We start from the raw sequence: 20,503 nt of genomic DNA on the forward strand, positions 1-20,503 counted from the left end.
CCCACTGCAATCCACCCCTTCGTCCCCTGCCTGCCTGCATCCTGCCTGCTGCTCTCATCTCCCAGGATTGTCCACATACACTAGACCACACGTGCACATGGAGTGTGATTAATTGTGTGTATGTGTGAGTGTGTTTATACTTGTATAATCAAATTGTGGGGAAAATCACTGCATGGGGACTCAACTCGCATTTGAGGACAAAAATCTGATTCCCACAACATTGAGTTACAGGGTTAAGAATTGCTTCAGGTGAGTGAATGTAAGTCAAAACAATTCGACATACTTGTGTGTGTGTGTGTGTGTGTGTGTGTGTGTGTGTGTGTGTGTGTGTGTGTAAAGGTCATTGCGTGTGTGTGCGCCCTTGACAACATGTGAGCAATCAATGGGCTTGACACAGGAACACACACACATGCACAGTATACTCCGCTGTAATAGACAAACAGCCCCTCTCTCTTGGAAACTACTCTTCCCATCAGGCTTAGCTGACCTGGTTTCAGTGCACAGTGGATCAGTGTTATCATTCTACCACTTGCTCTGATCTCAGAATGAAATTCAAATGCGGTGAAGATGCTGTTAACTGTAGTGGTGCAGAAAACATTAACAGGGTTGTTTATTTCACAGGCCTGTTGATCCTTCAGTCATCTGGATCTGCTGCAAACTCAGTGACTGTTAAATTCCAATTTTTAACTTGTCCGTGTCATGCTTAACTAGCCATTTCTTGGAGTTTCCACCACTGAAGCTTTCTGTTCTTATCTTCCAGACTGGATCCTCTCTCTTCCTCTCTCTTTCCTCCCTCCTTCTGGCATCAGAAGTAGTGAGAGACAGTTGGCGCTTGCTTGTCTATACTGTATCGGTGGTGGCAAAATGGCAGCTTCTGTCTCATCCGTCCTCCATCCTCTACCACCCTCACCCTCTCCTGAGAGAAGTAACCCAGATTTCAAAATGAATCGCCGCCTATTCCCCTCAATCTTTCTCCTCTCTCTCTCTCTCTCTTCCTCTCTCTCTCTCTTTCTCTCTCTCTACCTCTTGTCCTCTTCTTAGTAAAAACAGAATCAATCTTGGAAAGAGAATACCACCTCTCTATCTCGTCCTCCTCCTCACCCTGCCTCTGGGTTAACGGATATTTACCACCTCACTCTTCTATCTTTGGTTCCTAGAAAGCTCGAATCTCAGTCGAAATGCCTGTTGCTTTCTCTTTTTTGTTTTAATAGGTTTTCCTTTCCTTTTTTTTTATTTCGGCTGATTCTTTCTCACTTGCCACAGCACTGCTCCTCTTGTTTTTTTCTGTCTTTTCTTCTGTCTTTTTTCTGTTTTTTTTGAGGTGACCAACTACAGGTGTGACACTTTAGCCTTTCTTGTGAAGTGAGCAGGACTAAGAGAAGGGGCAGAGGAAGAGAAGAAAGCTGTCCTTCAGGCAAGCCTTTCCTCCAAAATAATCACAAATTCAGGTACTGTCTCTTTATTGTTTTTGCCGTATGGGTCTGCACACATTTTTAGAACATATCTTTCTTCTTGTCATTATTTAACTAATTTTTGAGCACTGTCCCATTTTTCCCACCATTCGCTTCTTCACCCTTTTGATTGATTTGCTCTTGCTTCTTTGCTGAGGCGCTATCATTTCATCACATTTTTTCTGGCATGTTTTTTTGCTATGGGCTTATTTATTTATTCATTAAATCTCTGTTGGTGTTTCATTTATCATTTAGTAGCGTGCAACACACGCACCACAATCTCTCCGGCTAATATTTGCCGCTTTGCACTTTTTCCAGCACATCTCATTCCCTATAGACGTATACATATTATTCTGGTCCAAACTTTTCTTCAGAAATGGGACTAATTGCTAATAAGGGCAGGCAGGAACTCGGGAGAGGATACAGGTTCTAATATTGGAGCAGGTGGTGGGGGTGTTGTTGACATGGCAACAGGAGGTACTGTTAACTTGACGCCCAGGGGCGGTGGGGCGCGGGTGGTAGTCATAGGTGCCAGGAAGCTGGAGATATACGGGGTAAAGAGAGAGCAAGAGATGTATTGGAGGTAGAATGGACAAGCAGTATGTGGGACACAATGAGTTGCACTAATCGTTTAGCGTCTCAGAGTCTCTTAGGAGAGTTTTGTCTTTGTATGTGAATTAACCTCCCTGTCTCCTTCATTATACCCTTTCTTCCTTTCATTCCCTCCGTACCTGTCGCTTTCCCTGTATTCTCTCCATCTTCTTCTGCATATCTGGTCCATTCATCCTTATTCTGGATCTTTCTTTCCATCACGCCACTCCTTCACTGCTCCCTTCCCTACGTCCCATGTGCCATTAATACACCTCCCGTCTCCACTGTGACCCATTACACTTTCCGTCCCTCCTCCTCCTGCTCCTCCTCCCTGTCCTTGCGTCCCCCCCCTCCTCTCTCTCCCACGTTCAAGGTCTTTCGCTTGTACAACTCTATACCCTCCTCACTGACACTCATCATCCATTCTCTCCCTACCTCCTCCCGTCTCTCTACTGTATCCCTCCAGGCATCATGTCTACCCCTGTCTCCCCTTCCCCCTCCCTCTCCCCACTGACAGTGGCCTCCCCTCCATCAGCAACCTCCCCCAGTGCCTCCCCTCTGCCCTCGCCCCTCTCCCCTCCACCCAAGGTGCCTGTGTTCCAGAGGAAGGGAGCGCTCAAACACAAGAGGATTGTCGAGGTGAAAGACCATCAGTTCACGGCCCGCTTCTTCAAACAGCCCACCTTCTGCAGCCACTGCACCGACTTCATCTGGTAACACACACACATAAACACACTCACATAACTGCACACACCACCCCGGCAGTTCATAAGCCGCCTCCTCAGGCATCCCACCCCTCCATCTGACTCTGACTTTCTCCGCACTTTTATTTTTTTTCTCTTTCACCAGTTCCAGCTGCCTGCTGGAGAAACATCCTACACTCTGTAGCCACCACAGTGACCCGATCTGATCACATAACCTCACCTCCACACTGCAGCCCACACAGTTACTTTAGCAACTTCATGTGCTCACACACAGACATTAACACGTACACTACACACTAATAAACACACATGCAAGAACTTAAGACACGCTATTATTTCCAGTAGGATAGATTAAAATAGCAGAATGGCCAAAACTGATGCTGAAACTAATGCTTTCATCAGCCCCCATCCCACCCCACACTTCCTAAATACCAACTTCTTTCAACCACTATATAAAGTTTGTAATGCAGGCTCTCTGTTAACAAAAAGTGAGTCTCAAGCCCAAATCGAATGAATCCTTCTGGCATCTTCAGGGTTATTTTTTCAGACTTTGGAAAGCTCCTCCAGAGGAAAAAAAGACATATACAGAACTGTTTTCACAAGCTAAGTAGTACTCCACATAAGCTGAACATCATGTGTAAAATCGTTCCCCTTTAAAATACTGTAGTGATTCCACAACATAAAAAACACTTCATTAGAAGTATTAGAACCTCCTGCATTCAAAAATGTTCTTCACTAAATGTGCAGATTGTAAATGAAGTGTAATCTGTAAAATGAACTAAAAAGTAGGAATTATGGAGCTTAATCAGTGCTGCTTTGTTAAATGTTTAATGTGTTAATATGTGAAGAGTATTTTATTTTCATAGGTGCTCCAGATGGCGCTAGATGTACAGCAACTTATATTATAAACTGCAGGTGTTTAAGCTTGCTGCTTACCAGTGAAAACCATAAATCTCCTAATTTGGTGATTTTGAATTTTTCTGATAATCTGAAGGATTTAAATTGTCCTACTTCTTAAGATTAATAAATTGTTTAAAAACCTATTGGATTATGTGAAAAATGCATTGTCACAAAGCTGAAAACAGGGCTGCTTTTCTTAGTTTGTGATAAGTTGATGTTTTGGAGATATGTGGCTTTCACAAAATAATATGTTTTGTTGGCAAATATTAATCTGTATTTACACGTGGAACAAACTGCAACATTCCCATCTGAAAGGTTGTGGAGAGGCAGTGTGAACTCACAAAAATTAGAAATAGTTAAGTAAGATACCACTGCGTCAAAACTGTTCTCAGGTAGATTCTGGAAGAAATATATTTTGTTGCTGTAGATCTCTGACATGCAGGCACATAGAGATTCATATGAAGACTGAGTCTTCCATATGAATGCAGACAAGCATGCAGTGAGCTCATTCTGTCCAGTGAAGCCATGGCAGTGTGTGTGTGTGTGTGTGTGTGTGTGTGTGTGTGTGTGTGTGTGTGTGTGTGTGTGTGTTGGACATATGGTGGGGTGTATGTCGGATACAGGGCAGTGCATGTGCCAGCAGCCTCTGGGTAGCTTTCAGGACATTTCTCCAACTGGCTGCTGTCTTGGCCACAGTAGCAGCACTTAGTTCAGGGTGAAAACTCGTTCCTTCACACAGGGTGTCACAGCAGTGGCTCTCAACCTTGGTGTTTGAGCCCCAAAGGGGGATTGCTAGTTAATTAAAGACTAAGAAAAGATTATTCTAATATGCAGATGTAAATATCTTGTTTGTTAATTCAGGCACTGAAAAGGAATGAGTATTTGTGTCTTGTAGGCCTCCAGCCTTTGATTATGAAGTGAAAAGATCTGATAAAGATTAAAAAGTGACATTGCCTCATCACACTCACAATATCTTGTACGTGGTTGGAGGCTGTAATCTGCTGTCTTTAAGGGTCATATGTCTAACACTGAAAATCCATAAATAAGACCATAAAACCCATCTAAGGACAGACTTTCCAGCAGGACTTTTTCACAGCAGACATTCTGACACGTCACGGTTGGAAACACAGCACAGGTGTTACTTAACACCACTAACAATGGCTCAGTAGTACATCTGTGCTTTTCCTACTGTATCAAGAAAAAAAAATCAATGAAAAGGGACTATTGCAACAACATACAGGGTTTTCACTGTATTTATTATTTCATTTGTAATTAATTATTTGTAATTTGTAATAAACACATCACCCAGAATGTTTTCAGGTATTCTGGTCAGTTTATTAGGGTCATCTGATGATTTTTCATGGAAATTCTTACTTAATTTCATCTGTCAGCACAACATTAAATTTATAATGCAGTTATCCCCTGCATTGAGTTCCCTGTGATCTCGGTCAACTGGCTACGCTGCCGATCCCCTCCAAACCTGGTTCTCTAATGCTCTCTGCTGGTCAAAAAGCAGAATTGGCCTCAAATGCTCAATGCTGCAGACAGAGACTGCTGTTAAATGCTGATCAAGGATCAGATTACTCTCTGCAACCTCGTCTTTAATTATTGCTCGGCGAGATTGGTGAACTGATTGTAGATCAGTGATTATGGTCAGTTTCCTATGAACCCCTGGGCCTCTCCAGTATGATTGTGGCAGAGCTCTCGGCTTGTGTCTTGTTCATCTGCTTTTCTAAAGCTCCTAATAAAAACTTGATTCACAACAGGCGAGCTGCTGAGTGGACTCTTTAGTCAATCAATTGCTTTAATTATTCAATTAAAGCTCTGAGGAGACACTGGGAACTAGCCAACACCGCAGTTCTGGAAACAGGAAAATTGTGTTTGTCCGTGTGTGTGTGTGTGTGTGTGTGTGTGTGTGTGTGACAATAATTGACACTGCTCTACTTGACCTGGTCAGCAGCAGAGCTTAGAGTAGAAAGACACTCAAACATCACACATAATGACTTTGTTGATCAAGTTGGTAGTTTCTAACACAGCTTGTGGTGTTTTTTTGGTTTGTTTTTTTAATCACAAAGACTTTTCTCTCAACTTGTGCCTGCATGTCTGTTGGTCTTAATACAGCATGGAATAATGCAAAAGTACTATCTCTGTCTTGCAATATTATCTATGTTCTTTTGGCTGAGAAACAGTCTTAGAAGCAAAATATTCCACCTTAAAGAAGAGTAGAGAAGACTTTCTTTGTGTCTTAATCTATGTGCCTTTCTTACTCAGGGGCATCGGCAAACAGGGATTCCAGTGTCAAGGTAGAGATAAACCCAGTGTTCAGTATTTAATATTCTCAGATGATTTTCTCTGTGTGAGCGATTTATTCATTTCTGACAATATTTTTCTCTCTGTTTACTTTAGTTTGCAGTTTTGTGGTCCACAAAAGATGTCACGAGTTTGTGACCTTCACCTGTCCTGGCTCTGTGGCAGCCCCCAGACCAGATGTGAGCAAATGTTTCAGTGTATCCATCACAGCGCATTCACCCTTACTTTCCTCTTGTTTTCCATTTTTGTCAAGATTTACACCAACATCATCATATTTAGCCATCAGCTTGTTGCCAGTGAAATGTGTGCGTGACTCATCCATCAATCCATACAACCTTCGCGTTGCGCAACCTTGTCCCATCTGTGACATTTTGCACACATGTCATGTCATCCTACAGGCCTCGGAGATGCGGGGAGTTGGAGATAGAGAGTCGGGGAGATACAGGTGGAGGGTGGGAGAGACTGATAAGAAGGAGAATTAGAGGGGGGAGAGAGCAACAGACTGCTCAGTCTTCCTCTCTGTGGCATTTTGAGGATTTCAGGGAGATTTGTCTTTTCTTCACGTTTTTTCCCCCAACCAAATAAACTGTATCAGAAATTAGGTCAAGGGGAACATGTGTGTGTGTGTGTGAGTGAGTGTTTGAGTGAAAACGGATGAATGAGTGAAAGGAACACACACACAGAGAGGGAAAGAGGAGAAACAGGGTGATGGTGTTTTTAAATACTGGCGCAGAGTGACGAGGGAGGGAAAACAGGGTCTGATGAGCTGAAGAGAGATAAAATGATTCATCCTTCTCTGCACAGCGCGCACACACACTCACACACATACACACATACTCACACTCAGCCTTGCCTAGATGCACTCTCATTTATATGTCCTCTCCCAGTGGAGAAATCTAATTGGCTTGACCATGAATACCCCACTCAACATTTTCCCACTAATCATACCCTGTGTGTGTTTGTGTGTGTGTGTGTGTGCGCACGTGTCCCCACATTATCTCGCTAGTCACTATGTATGCCTGTGTGAATTCTCAGTACAGATTGTTTCTGTTGTATTTCAGGACCTGAAGAGTCACCACACATTTAAGATCCAAACATACTCCAGTCCCACTTTCTGCGACCACTGCGGCTCGCTGCTGTACGGCCTCATACACCAGGGCATGAAATGTGCCTGTGAGTTCCCCTACATATTCATCTATCTGTGTGTGTGTGTGTGTACTTGGACTAATAACATATTAGGGGCATTACAGGGGCTCGCCTCCCATCTGGAGAGAAAAAGCAGGTCCACACAAGGTTAAGCACCAAATTTTATGGTTGACTTAATGGAGGTTAGGTGAGGGGTTAGATTAAGGTTAGGGTCAGTGTTGAGTTCAGGCTAATAGTGCTTATGGTTAGAACAAGACTCCAGGGAGTTAATGTAAGACCATTTAAAGTGGCAATCTCAGAGATCTCTGTTTCGTTCTCTTTGGCAGCACCATATGGCATTAAGCAGTAATTGCAGGTGTGTTTTTGGACCTCACTCGACCTCAGTCCCAGAGATACAAACAGTGTCGCTGTTAGGGATGTGTAGAGAGTCCGGTATTTGTATTTGAGTCTGTATTTGTGTCGGCAGCAAAATTATTTGTATTTGTATTCAAATATAAGTGGAAATAGGTGTAACAATCCTGTTTTCGTTCTTATTACACTTCTACTTTTAGGATATTAAAGTGTTAAAATAAGTGTTCTTCGATAAACTATTTAACAAAGTAGGGCTCCCATACCAGGTCTTGATCCCTGATCGTCCACACCACAGATAACTGCACTGACCACTCAGCCAAAACTCAGCTCCACCAGATGCACAGACCTGCAGCTATTTATACATTCATGACACAGAGATAGACGGAGTGGAGCAGAGGAGAGAGACGGAGAAAGCAATGTAACCTTGCTACAGCTCCACCCCCAGTTGCGCTAGCACAAGCAAATTGAAGAGCGAGTCTGTTGCGTTAGGTCTGCCTACCGTCTCTGGCAGATCAACCACTGACGGAAAATGTGTCACGGACTGCACAGCTTGTGATTTGAATGCATCAAATCACAAGTGTATAGTAGGAAGTCACCACCGACATCTGGTTTGTAATAACCTAAAAAACATAATGCAATTGCTTTTACATAAACACAAAACATAAACAAATATTTTTAATAAAGATCTGGTAAATTTGGTTATTAAAGAATTGTGACCACCATACGAAGGGGGACCCAAAAATTCAGAGAATTGTTAAAAAAAACTGTAACTTTAAATCTATAAGAAGAACCTTTCTAAACCCCTTCAAACTACTCTCCTCGAGATGTGATACACTTGCCTCAGTGCTTCTTTCATTCCTGGAAACACTTCTTGTTGTCATCTTTTGTCACTGTGTCAAGAGCCTCCTACGATTCTTCTTCCACGGTGGCGAATCTTCTCCCTTTCAGTCCCAATATGCTGTAGACATAAGCTACTTTGCAGGAAATCCGATAACTACACCCTGCTTCCATGCTTTCAATGGCTTTTTGGGGCTTTTTGGGTCCCTTGTATGTACAGAGTGGGACATTTTCCAGTTGACAAAGACACTTCAGTGCTCTCTGGTGGACAAACTATATAATGGTGACACTGTTTCTAAATTACCTCAAACAAATCTTTGGCATTTTTGTGCTGAAATTTCTTGTTGCTTATTGGCTGACATTCACTGAAGCCAATATATAGCTCATATATCAGCCTGGACGATTTATCAGTTTAGCTCTAGTGTTGATGTATGTACTGTATGTGTATCTTTGTACTTTGAGGTTGTGATATGAACGTCCATCGGCGGTGTGAGACCAGTGTTCCCAGCCTCTGTGGCCAAGACCATACAGAGAAGAGAGGCAGGATCCACCTGACCGTCAGAGGAGAGAAGGAGGACATCTTCGTCACAGGTGAGGGGATGTAATGGGAGGTTTGGTTTGAAATAAAAACCAGGATTAAACAGGTAATGAAGGATTTCTCTCTCTTGATTTTCTAATAATCTACTTTCTCTCCAGTGCGGGAGGCTCGTAACCTGATGCCCATGGATCCAAATGGCCTGTCAGACCCGTATGTTAAACTGAAATTGATTCCAGACCCAAAGAGTCACAGCAAACAGAAGACCAAGACCATCCGCTCAACGCTCAATCCCGTCTGGAATGAGAGTTTCACCTTGTGAGTACATGTGAACTTGAATCCAGGATGGGACATTTCCAGGAGTCTATAGGTTTGATGAAATGTCCCAGAAATTGAGGTTGCTGGGTCAAAAATATCTGTGAAAGACAGAATATAAGGTTGATGATCCTTGAATTTACATATCTTATTGTACATGAACAGTGAACAAGTTTTCCTCTTACCACCTTAATGATATTCAGTAGAATTAAGATATTAAGAAATGTCCTTAAAATCTGGAAAATGGCATAAAATTGAAAAATAACAGCAATATTTTCCTGTGGCACATACTGTGGCTGCACAGTATGTGTGTTGTTCTGTTGTTTTCATACTGAGCAAACTCTCCCCAGTGATTTTGAGTTTTTGTGTTGGTCTCTCCAGCTCAGTGCGCGGTCACCAGTGGGACAGGCGCTTGTCTGTGGAGGTGTGGGACTGGGACCGCACATCTAGGAATGATTTCATGGGAGCGCTGTCATTCGGAGTGAGTGAGATCTTCAGGCGTCCTATCAGTGGCTGGTTCAAACTGCTGGCCCAAGATGAGGGAGAGTACTACAACATCCCTGTGCCAGACCCAGACCTGCAGGTAGGAAGCAGCCTGCTCCTGCACAGACAGTAAAGCCTTCAGTGCCCATCGGTGCTCATGGTGAACAAAAAGTGGGGATATTTATATGTATTCACCAGAGAGTGAAGGGGCCCTTTATTTTTACCATGCTAATGACAATTTATCCTTGGCATAGCCTTTATCAGCTTATAATTACCCACATCTAATAAACAACAGCTGCCACTGCTCACACTGGGTTAGGATCTTGAACTGTCCCTCTGCTTACAATTCTATCTTAGTAAAAAATTCAGAAGATTTATGCCTGGTGTTATAGGTAAATAATGAGATAATAAATTATACTAAGTCCCCTCCCTTCTCTGTTACACTCTGTCTCCACCAGGGTGCAGAATTGTTCTGCCTGACTATAATCCAAAAACTGGGGATAAGAAGGGGTTCAGTTTGTCTGGTGTTTATGTTTTGTGTGTGTTTGTATGTGTGTGTGTGTCTGTGTGCTGGTCTGCATCCAACCATTCATCTCTGAACCCCCCTGCTACGATTCTCCAGGAGCCACAGCCAGACGCTACAACACCCCCTCTGCCTCAGATTATACCTGCCCCGCAGTCTGAACCGTTCCCTGTGGCCCTGTCCCCGACACCTGTACAGCCCTGTCCACCTGTCCACACCCCAGGGCCGAGCAAGGTCAAAGTGAGCATCCATGACTTCAACTTCCTCATGGTGTTGGGCAAAGGCAGCTTTGGCAAGGTAAATGCACCAGCCACTGAGACGAAATGTCATCTTTTCTGCACACAATCAGCGCCTGTGATCCAACAGCTGTAAGTGATATCAAAGAGCCCATTCATGCTGAAAACAACAAAGATTATTCCTGGCTGTAAATCATTTCTTTTATTGATGGACTTGACCTTCAAGTGGCATTTCATCTACTGAAGGAGCTCCTGGGCACAGCAAAGTAGAAATTCTTTGACAAATCGCCACTCTTACTAACATGCTCATTGGCTCTCCTTCCACTGCCAAATGCGTTATTTAACCCTTTTGTGTTGTCAGCAGTCATGAGCTCAGGCTGGCTGGCTTCCCACATGCCACACAGGCAGGCAGTCCTCCTGGAGGTGTCATTTCAAGGGAGCCTCTGCTCTCCATTTTCTCTTTAATTCCCCAGTAGATGAGCCATAATGAAGAGAGTGAAGTTTTGAGTCCTTCTTCCTCCTCTGAAATCCCCCTGTGCTGTTTCATAACTGTCAGAGGAGAGTCTACAGAGGACAGGAGAAATAGACTCTACTTACGTAAGACAAGAGAAAAAAAAAAAACTGAACGACCCAAGAAAGGAGAGACAGACCCCACGGCTGCTGAGTGAGGCAAAGTGAGACAGAGATAGAGAAAAAGAGAGAAGGATTACTGCGCGGCATAAAAGTGACAAAATGACCAAAAGGAAATTGGATAACAAGGGGGGAAAAGAAGAGAAGAATGTGACTGTATTGCTAAGATTTGTAGTATTCTAGAGGGTGATGGGTCCCGTTTGCAGAGACATGATCACAGAGGACAACAGGATTCCTCTCAGTGACTGGCAGTTCATCAATAGCCCTGCGTACACACACACACACACACACACACACACACACACACACACACAAAGTACATGTACACACAGCCTTCTTCACAAACACCTTTGTGTTGTCACATTGATTTCTGAAAAATAAAACTGTGTAATTTTCTGTGCTATTCACCACTATTTGAAAGTAAAATGAGATCCGTTATCCCCACTAGCCAGTGACCATTACAGCTCAGCACTGCAGGTCGGCCAGAAAATTTTAAACAGTGTTGTTGTCAGCACTTCCCAGTGCTGTTGACCATATAACCAGGGTCATGTGGCTCTCATTGTAGAAAATTATTGCATCATTAGCTTTCACGACAACCAGCAACAAACCAATTCCACAGGAGTGAGAAAATAGCCGCTGAATGTGTTTTTAATGTCTGATAAAAACACAAGAGCAGCTTCGCTTTTTCACTTTTGACATTAATGTGTCTTGAAATCTGGAAGCACAAAGCAGCTTTAATTAACTGTTATATTCAGTAACAGCAGTGAACTTGTTCAGGCATCTGTCCAAATAATTTGATTACATGCACGAGATGCACCCAAACGTCCCGTAATTTAAATGTGCCTCAAAAGCACATCATTTTATTAAAACAGCAGAACTAGTTTTCTCCCAACTAGAACACCCTGTCACTTACAACACAATGACCTAAAAAAAACACGCTCTACTGGCAGCATTACAGCACATGCATAATTCTAATCTAGAGTAAGAAATAAAGCTGTAGTGAGAGTTGCATTCAAGAGTGTTGAACACTAAATGTATTTGTGTTAAAGCAATGAAAAAACAGCTGTTGTGTTACACTGAGTGAGGAATTTTTAAAAAGTTATAAAAAGTTATAAAAATAAAGTTTATTTTAAAAATGCTTTTTTTTCAGCAAATGAGCTCATCCTTCTCTTCTTTTCTTGACACCAGACAGTCGGTGTAGTGTCTATAAATATACATTTTGTTTATTTATGGACCTCAGCAGTTTAAAGACATACAGTCGCTACTTTAAATTTCTTGGGATGGATGTCTGTCTCCTTGTTGTTACTGTAACTTTCTCTCCTCTCTCTCTGTCTTTTTCTCTGTCACAGGTGCTGTTGGCAGAGGAGCGAGGCAGCGAGCGTCTGTTTGCTGTGAAGGTGTTGAAGAAAGACGTTCTCTTCCAGGATGAGGATACGGAGAGTGCCCTGGTGGAGAGGAGGGTTCTGGCACTCTCCTCTCGCCCTCACTTCCTCACATCGCTCTATTGCGCCTTCCAGACCGAGGTGTGTGTCCTGCACATCTGTGTGTGTGTGTGTGTGTGCAGAAGGTATATAGGGCCCCAAATGAAACACATAACTTTCATTAAATTGTCCATAAACCTGCCTGACATTTTGACTGCGCAGTCCTCCCAGGAGTTATTTCAGTCCAGGTTGGCTGAGGATTTCGATTAATAAATGAAATAATTAGCTTGCTTTCTTTAACAAGGTCCTTGGTCCTGGAGGAGGGGTTTTAACAGATTGCTTTTTAATTTGGACAAGAGGTGATTATGTACTATGAGTGCGTGTGTGTCCATGTGTGTCTGTTTTGTTTCCGCAGGACCGTCTGTATTATGTGATGGAATATGTCAACGGGGGAGACCTGATGTTTCACATTCAGATAGTCGGGAAGTTCAAAGAGGCTCATGCAGCGTATGTTGTCAGAAAGCTCCTTTTACCTTTAATCACATCTACACAGTGTTTCATCTCCTGCCTTTCTTTTAGTCTCTGTTCCTTTACATACACACTCATCTCTTCACTTTGTTCATTACACCTGGTGACTCATAAAAAGTCATCAACTCAAGTACCAGCCCTCTTCTTTTTCCCTACGACTTTCTCCTCCCACTAATCTCATCTTTTCATCTACATTTTCCCTCCCCCTGGCTGTTCATCTAATCAATAATCTTTGATCAATCATCTAAAACTAATTCTTACCCTGTTGCTCATATCTAGCTTTCTTTCTTCATCATCCTGCCTTTCATCTATTTTGTTACTCTCCCTTTCATCATCCTCTCGAGCTCCATTCCCTCTTTCCTTTCTTCTTGTCATCATCCTCGTTTGAATTAGCTGAAAACCTTGGCCAATTTTCTGAAAGATAAAGCAACTAGAAATGATACCACCCTCCTTTCTCCTCTTTCTCTTTCCTCCAGGTTTTATGCAGCAGAGATAGCAGTCGGCCTCTTCTTCCTCCACAGCAAAGGCATCATCTACAGGTAAAGAAATGGGCTGCTCATCTAACGTGGCCTGGTTTGGCACTGTCGTTGCTCCGCAGTGCAGCACACAGACATGGCACAGATTTATCATGTCTTTTGTAGCTAATGACTGTTATAAAGATGTTATCTATCAAAATGATTCATACCTGTGTGATCTATCTCCTCCTTTCTCAGGGATCTAAAGCTGGATAATGTGCTGCTTGACAGCGAGGGCCACATAAAGATAGCAGACTTTGGGATGTGCAGGGAGGGCATGTTTGAGGGCGACACCACACGCACCTTCTGTGGCACCCCTGACTACATCGCCCCTGAGGTACACTGGCTTCTGCCCTCTCTCCACCGTCCACGCTAACTCCTGAACTTCCCTTATTTGTTCCTTAGATCCCTCATTTCCACTCACTTCACCTCTGTCTTCGCCTCTTCGTTTGCTTGACCTGTTTTGCAGCGCTGTGAGACAGCGAGCTACTGTGCTGCAGCTCCTCTCATCTCCTCCGTCCTCTGTGACCTTGTCAGCATTTTTGAATAATTAACTTCACATGATTCAATTAGCAGTGGTGTGTGCCTGTACGACCAGAACGTTGCACAGAAATCACGATTGTCCTTCAGAGACCTTGTATCACCAATTTTGCCGAGTGTACAGTGGTACAGTGGTGGAAGAAGTACTCAGATCCTTTACTTAAGTAAAAGTAGCAATACCACAATGTAAAAATACCCCAATACAAGTAAAAGTCCTAGATTTACTTGAGTAAAAGTACAGAAATCAGTTAGTAGATAAATTTACTTAAAGTATTAAAAGTACAAGTACTAGTTTTGTAGGAATTCCTCTGCAGTGACTGATATATTAAATATGTTTAATGAAGTACATTATTAACACTGATGAATCAATGTGTAAGCAACATTTTACTGTTGTAGCTGCTCAATCTGCCCTCCAAAGGGGTTGTGAGATGATTAATGGTGGAGGAAAGAAGAAAAAACAAAGTTCTGCTATAAATTTGGATTCATTTTTCAGACTTTTCTTTAATCTTTACTTTTTTGGGAAAGAAAGTGAAGAAAATTTTACTCTTTGGGCCCCGAACAATTAATTCAATGAAACCATGTGAGACTTTTAGAGGAGAAATGTCTCTTTAATGGAGCTGCTAACAACTTGTAAACATCTGAAACACAAGCTACTGTACTACTACACACTGAGGAGCTCACAAGATAAAAAAGGTGGGAACTGCTGGTTTAATCTTTAACAATACAGAATAATTTATAAACGTATATAAATTTTAACCTTAAAATCAACTAGTAACTAAAGCTGTCAAAAGCTGTAAATGTACTTTCTTACATTCCCCCGTGAATAATTCCCCCGTGACTCACGGGCTGTAAGTGAGACAAACCACTGAAAACTAACTGAAAGAGATGTCATCGATGTCGATGCGAATATCAGATGTTTTGAAATTCTGCAGAACAGTGGAGGTGGTTTTTCTTGACGCTCCTTTGATATGCAAAATATCATCACTGTATGATGTATAATGTTTACAGTACAAATCATGTGTGTGCATGTGTGTCTCTGTGAAGTGATCATAAGTTAATTGAAGGAGTGATTGAAGGTGATATCCAGCATGTTTAATGTGTGGACTAAAGGGAGAGAGAGAGAGTATGTGACTGTTGTGCACGTCTTTGATATTGTAAACCTTTGCTATGGGACCCCTGGGTATTGACTCTCTTATGTAAACACCCATTGATTCTCCTGCATCTGCCATTTTGGAAGAGATACAATATATTTCCCCAGGGGCTGGGAATTGTTCCCTTGTGCTCAGCCCCCTGCACAAACACACACACACACACACACACACACACACACACACATACACACAAACACACACACACACACACACACACACACACACACACACACCAGGGAAACAAACAAACACACACACACACAAGCACACAAATCCAAAGTCACATGTTGATTATTTCTAAGCTCATTCATACATTCACCCTCCCCTAATGCCATACATTTCTTTTCCTCTCTCGCTCGCTCTGCTTTTCACTCCGGCTGTCTGTGATAACTGAATATCATCCAAGCAGCCGACTGCTATGACTGTGCTTTCTCTTTTTTTTCCCACTCCCTTATCTCTACACTGCCATTCTTCCTCTTTATCTCCTCTCCTTTTCTCTCCATCCTTTTCAGATTGTGGCATATCAGCCCTATAATAAAGCAGTGGACTGGTGGTCTTATGGAGTACTGTTGTATGAAATGCTGGCAGGACAGGTAACATTGAGCTTAATCCTAACAATAGACTCATGTGCACAGACTCTTAAGCCTCCAGTACTCGTTCTTTGTAATCACTTCAAAAGAGTTTCAAAGAACTTTAATTTCAATGTATTTGCTTTCAATTAGCCCACGGTTCTTCATGGATACTCTCTTTTCTTAACTGTACTGCTTCTCTCTCTGCCTCACTCTTCCAGCCACCTTTTGATGGTATTGATGAGGAGGAGCTGTTTCAGTCCATCATGGAGCAATGTGTCTCATACCCAAAAAGTCTGTCACGTGAAGCTGTCGCTATCTGCAAGGGAGTAAGTATTAATTTTCTTCGTACTCATACATTATCAAGATACTGTAAGTACATATGTAAATCAGACAAATTAAATGAAATTACATTAAATCACATTTAAAGAATACATTTAAACAATATTTAAAGATCTCCTCCAGATTTTTCAGCAAAAATGTTTAATTACCTTGGTAGAAATCCTTAAAATGACTTCTCTATCATTGAAAAATCCAGAATCTATGAATATGCAAATATTATTCAGTTCAAAAGTTTAACTGCAGGACACAAGATGTCTCCTACTTCACTAAAAAGTCCATTTTCAGTGTTTGTGCACTGGAGGCTTCAAGTCACACTTGTAAGTTGTACACTGGACCATGGTTGGCTCCAAACTAGTTGTGATTTCACAAATAATGCTCATAGGTACATGTGTTAAACTTAGATTTTCAGTGTGCACAGAGAAACTTTCCACTTTCATCGGATGAAAGTGAAAACAGCCTTTTAGTGTCAAACTCTGCACATACATCATTCTGCACCGTGAAGCTCAAACATCGAGTGAAGGAACAAGAAGGAAAACATATTTATGACCGGAGGGCGACTTTAAGAATACAGCTCAGTTTCACCATGCACACTGTTGACTACTTAAAGACGCAGTTTAACATTTTGGGGAATATGTTTATTCGCTGTCTTGTCGAGAGTTAGATGAAAAGATTGATAACACTCTTCTTTTCCCACTTTTCCCCTCCTTTTCTTCGCTCTTACCAAAGCTCCTGACAAAGCACCCGGCCAAGCGTCTGGGTGGAGGAGAGGAGGCGGAAAGAGAGATCAGGGAGCATCCATTCTTCCGCTGGATTGACTGGGACCGTCTGGAGAGACTGGAGATCCAGCCACCCTTCATACCCAGAACTGTCAGTTGAACAGATGGACTACAAACTCTCTCTGTCTTTCTTTCTCTCTTGTCATTCTCTTCTTTTCCCCCATTCTCTTTCTTTCTCTCTGTCTCTGTTTCTCCGAGGACACTTTTAGGGAATTGGAGCTGTCACTTTCTTCCATCTGTCTCCTCTCTCTCAAACTCCCACGCTTTCCCTCATTTCCCTGCATACTTCCTCTTTCTCTCTCCGCTTTGTGTTAGCCATTTTGGGAGCTTCATCCCCTCCTTTCTTTTCTTATTCTATTCAAACAGTGTGTGCCTCCCTCCCTCCCATTCCCCCTCTCCTCTCTCTCTTTCATCACCTCCGCTGGCTCCTAGAGATCTGCTTTGAGTGCCATGGAACAGACAGTCCAGTCATAATAGAGAGGACCCTCTGACCTTGGGGCCCTGCCTACTCCTCCCATATGCAAATGTATGTCATCATTAGCCTGCCACACGCCAGTTTGTGGGCCCACTGGTCAATGGTGAGGTGCGCCTTGAGTGAGCTGAGTATGCTCAGGGGTTAGAGGCCAGGCCCATTAGCCAAATGAGATTCATATCATCCAGCAGAATGGCTGTCAAATGCTGTTAAGAAGCTGGAGAAGAGACGTGAGCCACTTACTTTCTAGGTGTGGTAAAGAGCTCCTTGGAGAGAGACGGAAGGTGTGGGTGAGAGAGAGTTATGGAGGTGGATTTATAATTTGGTTTCTCTTATATTTTGATTGATGGCGTGTATATAATCAGTATTAACCACACATGTGTGAATATACATGCTAATCTTCTCTTCATCTTCATCAGGGTGGGAAAAAAGGAGAAAACTTCGACCAGTTCTTCACAGCGGCTCCATCAGCGCTCACTCCCTCTGACCCGGATGTACTTGCGGAAATCAACCAGGAGGACTTTGAGGGCTTCTCCTTCCTCAACCCAGACTTTGCCCCCTCACCTCTCACCGCCGTTTGAAAATGGCTCCAAAACCCGATAGCTCCCCCCTTCGAAGTGTACCCAAACCACCCTGTTATCCCACTAATAGTAGTTTTATACTGTAAGAGAGAATTTGAACATGAGCACTAGCAGTGAGTATTACAGAAACCTCTCATAACCAAATTCTGACGTTTACATGACAATGCCAAGACACCTTCACGTTCATGCGTTCTCTTTGATGTGTGTACTTTACCTTGCTAGTCACAGATTCAAATATGTTGCAGCAATGCAAACAGCACCGATATAGATGTAACCATGTTGGAGTGTTTTTGTAAGACATGCCTTTACTTGATATAAGAGTACTGTAGTTTGAATCTGATAAATGAATACATACTTCATCCCTATGCATGCCGTGTTTTTAGAATCAGTTTCTTTGACACACTAGTTTTCTATAGTACTAGATTATCCAAAAATATATACCTATTTAGCTTTACAATAAAATTGTTTCCATGTATTACTTTTGTTAGAATCATCTTGTGTTATGAGAAGCCACATTTTACCAAACAATTACATTTTTTTTCTCATACAGCTACAAACCACATAGTAGGCAAAACATAATTTTTAAATAATTTTGCTAAAAATGTTTAAAAAGAAAGGAGGTTTCTTAGCAGGTGTATTCCAGTTGAACATTGTGTTTATAGCCAGTACAGTAATTCAGCAACAGAAGCACTATAATGTGTCTTTTGAAATATCTATCTCACTCTTTTTCTGTGTGTGAATGTGTTAGTCGTTCTGGCTGAATGACACTTTGACTATGACGCAAACTGAGCGTGTAGCCTTTTTTTTTTTTTTTCAATTAGACAGTCATCCTGTGGAAGCGCTCAGTAGTCAGGTTCCTCTGGCGTAGCGCTCAGTTTAACGTCACACCAGTGACCTCAGTTGACCGACTGAGACGCTGAAACAACACAGCGAGTACGATGTGACAATTAATGTAGTGCTACCCCCTGCCCAGGCCCACGCTGCCTGACTCCATAATCACTGGGAGGAAGTCCTCGCTTCACCACCACACTCTGAGCTGCTTCATTTGTAATTCATATAGAACTGTTATCTGTTATTCTTGAGCAAGCTGTGGGAATAGCACAATCCATATTACAATTTGCAGTAATTGCGCTCCTTAAAGATATCCTACAACTGCATTAAAATATTCTATAGTCTCAGAAAATACGCCTCTCAAGAATTTTTTCTCCAGTTGAAACAAGAGGCTCGTTAGCTTGCACAGGTACAGGCACTTTATTATTTTTGTGCTACATATCATAAAGCTTTTTGCTGTGTAATGACGTCCTCACAGCATTGATTAGTTGTAATTAAAAGTGAGGCTCACTGGGACTGTTCAATACATGGAAAAAATAACAGCGGCACTGTCATTAAACACTATAAGAGCAGAGCAGTTGGCTGCAAACATACAGTTTAATAATCCGGTCCCAGTGCTATTATCTCATAAAGCAGCTGGTCATTTTACACAGAAATATGTTTGATTTCCCTTGAAGCATCATTATGTTTTTTTCTTCTTCTTCTCTGCATATTTGTGTAAATGCAGATGTGTGTGTACCCCTTTAATCGTGGTCAACTGTAAGCGGTCAGAGCAGTGATTCAGTTTGAGTTGAGGTCAAATGTCACAACACACAATACATCAATACAATAAATAATACAATCAATAATAGATAATACAATAGATAATTTATGCATTTATGTATCTGTTAGTTGAGTTATTATGTTTTTATGTGCTGGCAAAAAAAGAACATCGAAATAAACTTACTGAATAAAACAATAACAGTGAAGTGTTTCATTCTGTGTGAAGCTGCCGGGAAACAAACAGCCTCTCGCTTTGTCTTCTCCACACGCCTCTCTCTGTCACGCTCACTCCCTTTCCTTCACTTTCACACATACTCACAAAAGTGCAATCTCAAGCATGTGCGCACACACACACGCACACACACACAAACACACAGAGAGAGAGAGAGAAAGAGAAGATGCTGACCCTTCTATTTACTGTGGTACTGTAGTTGTCGAACCAGCAAAACCACCTCTCAGGCATCTCACTTTCACTCCCTCCTCTGAAGCAGCCTCACACTCTCTCCTCGCCCCCCACCGCCCCCCCCCCCAAACCCTCCAGCATCATGATGGGACTAATATCCCCTTAGAGATCTGAGTTATAACAAGTTGACCTTCACGTTAAAATCTCATCAACTTCCCATCTCCCTCCCTACCTCCCTCCTCTTACGCCCTCTCTTCCTCTCTATCTACCCTTCATCTCTCTTCTTCACTGTTTGTCTTGCCTGTCAGCGCTGCGCTGTAAATGCTTTACTGCATTGTTTTACACCAATCTCTATAAATCATAGTGTCAGAATTTATTGTTGTTGCTATTATCTCTTTGAAATACCCCCTACTGTTGTCTGTTGATACGAGTATCTCCTCTTGTCTTGTCTTGTCCGGGCCTTTACATCAACATTATGATCCGTTTTATATATTCTCTACTTCTAGTGTTCAGGCATTGAAGTGACGAATGCTTGTGGTGGAAAGTAAATTGCTTGCAGTGCAATTGTAGAAATTTTGATAGATGTACATGTGTATTATC

General features: G+C 42.3%; 1 protein-coding gene across 3 annotated transcripts; it reads left to right on the forward strand.

Annotated features, from left to right (window-relative positions):
* The first annotated feature begins 2,454 nt into the window (after positions 1–2,454).
* On the forward strand, positions 2,455–19,605 carry prkcg (protein kinase C, gamma). 3 transcript variants are annotated; one of them, XM_044360400.1, is made up of 16 exons: positions 2,457–2,755; positions 5,918–5,949; positions 6,053–6,135; positions 7,018–7,129; positions 8,753–8,881; positions 8,987–9,143; positions 9,522–9,723; positions 10,246–10,443; positions 12,362–12,535; positions 12,849–12,940; positions 13,438–13,500; positions 13,675–13,813; positions 15,680–15,760; positions 15,958–16,065; positions 16,805–16,945; positions 17,746–19,605. In XM_044360400.1, the coding sequence occupies exons 1-16, from the start codon at positions 2,514–2,516 to the stop codon at positions 17,905–17,907; spliced, it is 2,115 nt and encodes a 704-aa protein (XP_044216335.1). In that variant the 5' UTR covers positions 2,457–2,513; the 3' UTR covers positions 17,908–19,605. The 3 variants fall into 3 exon arrangements, 2 of the variants coding, with proteins under 2 accessions (XP_044216335.1, XP_044216336.1); XM_044360401.1 differs by lacking the exon at positions 7,018–7,129 and having other exon boundaries at positions 2,702–2,755; XR_006404727.1 differs by lacking the exons at positions 16,805–16,945; positions 17,746–19,605 and having other exon boundaries at positions 2,455–2,755; positions 15,577–15,760; positions 15,958–16,048.
* Positions 19,606–20,503: the final 898 nt, after the last annotated feature.

The sequence above is a fragment of the Thunnus albacares genome, chromosome 8 (assembly GCF_914725855.1).
Source record: "Thunnus albacares chromosome 8, fThuAlb1.1, whole genome shotgun sequence".
Taxonomy (NCBI): Eukaryota; Metazoa; Chordata; class Actinopteri; order Scombriformes; family Scombridae; genus Thunnus; species Thunnus albacares.

Excerpts from the sequence above, each read along its gene's own strand:
- prkcg (XM_044360400.1), top strand. The coding sequence starts at position 2,514 with ATGTCTACCCCTGTCTCCCCTTCCCCCTCCCTCTCCCCACTGACAGTG. Across the intron at positions 2,756-5,917 it reads CACTGCACCGACTTCATCTG|GGGCATCGGCAAACAGGGAT; the intron begins GTAACACACACA and ends TTTCTTACTCAG. Across the intron at positions 8,882-8,986 it reads GGAGGACATCTTCGTCACAG|TGCGGGAGGCTCGTAACCTG; the intron begins GTGAGGGGATGT and ends CTTTCTCTCCAG.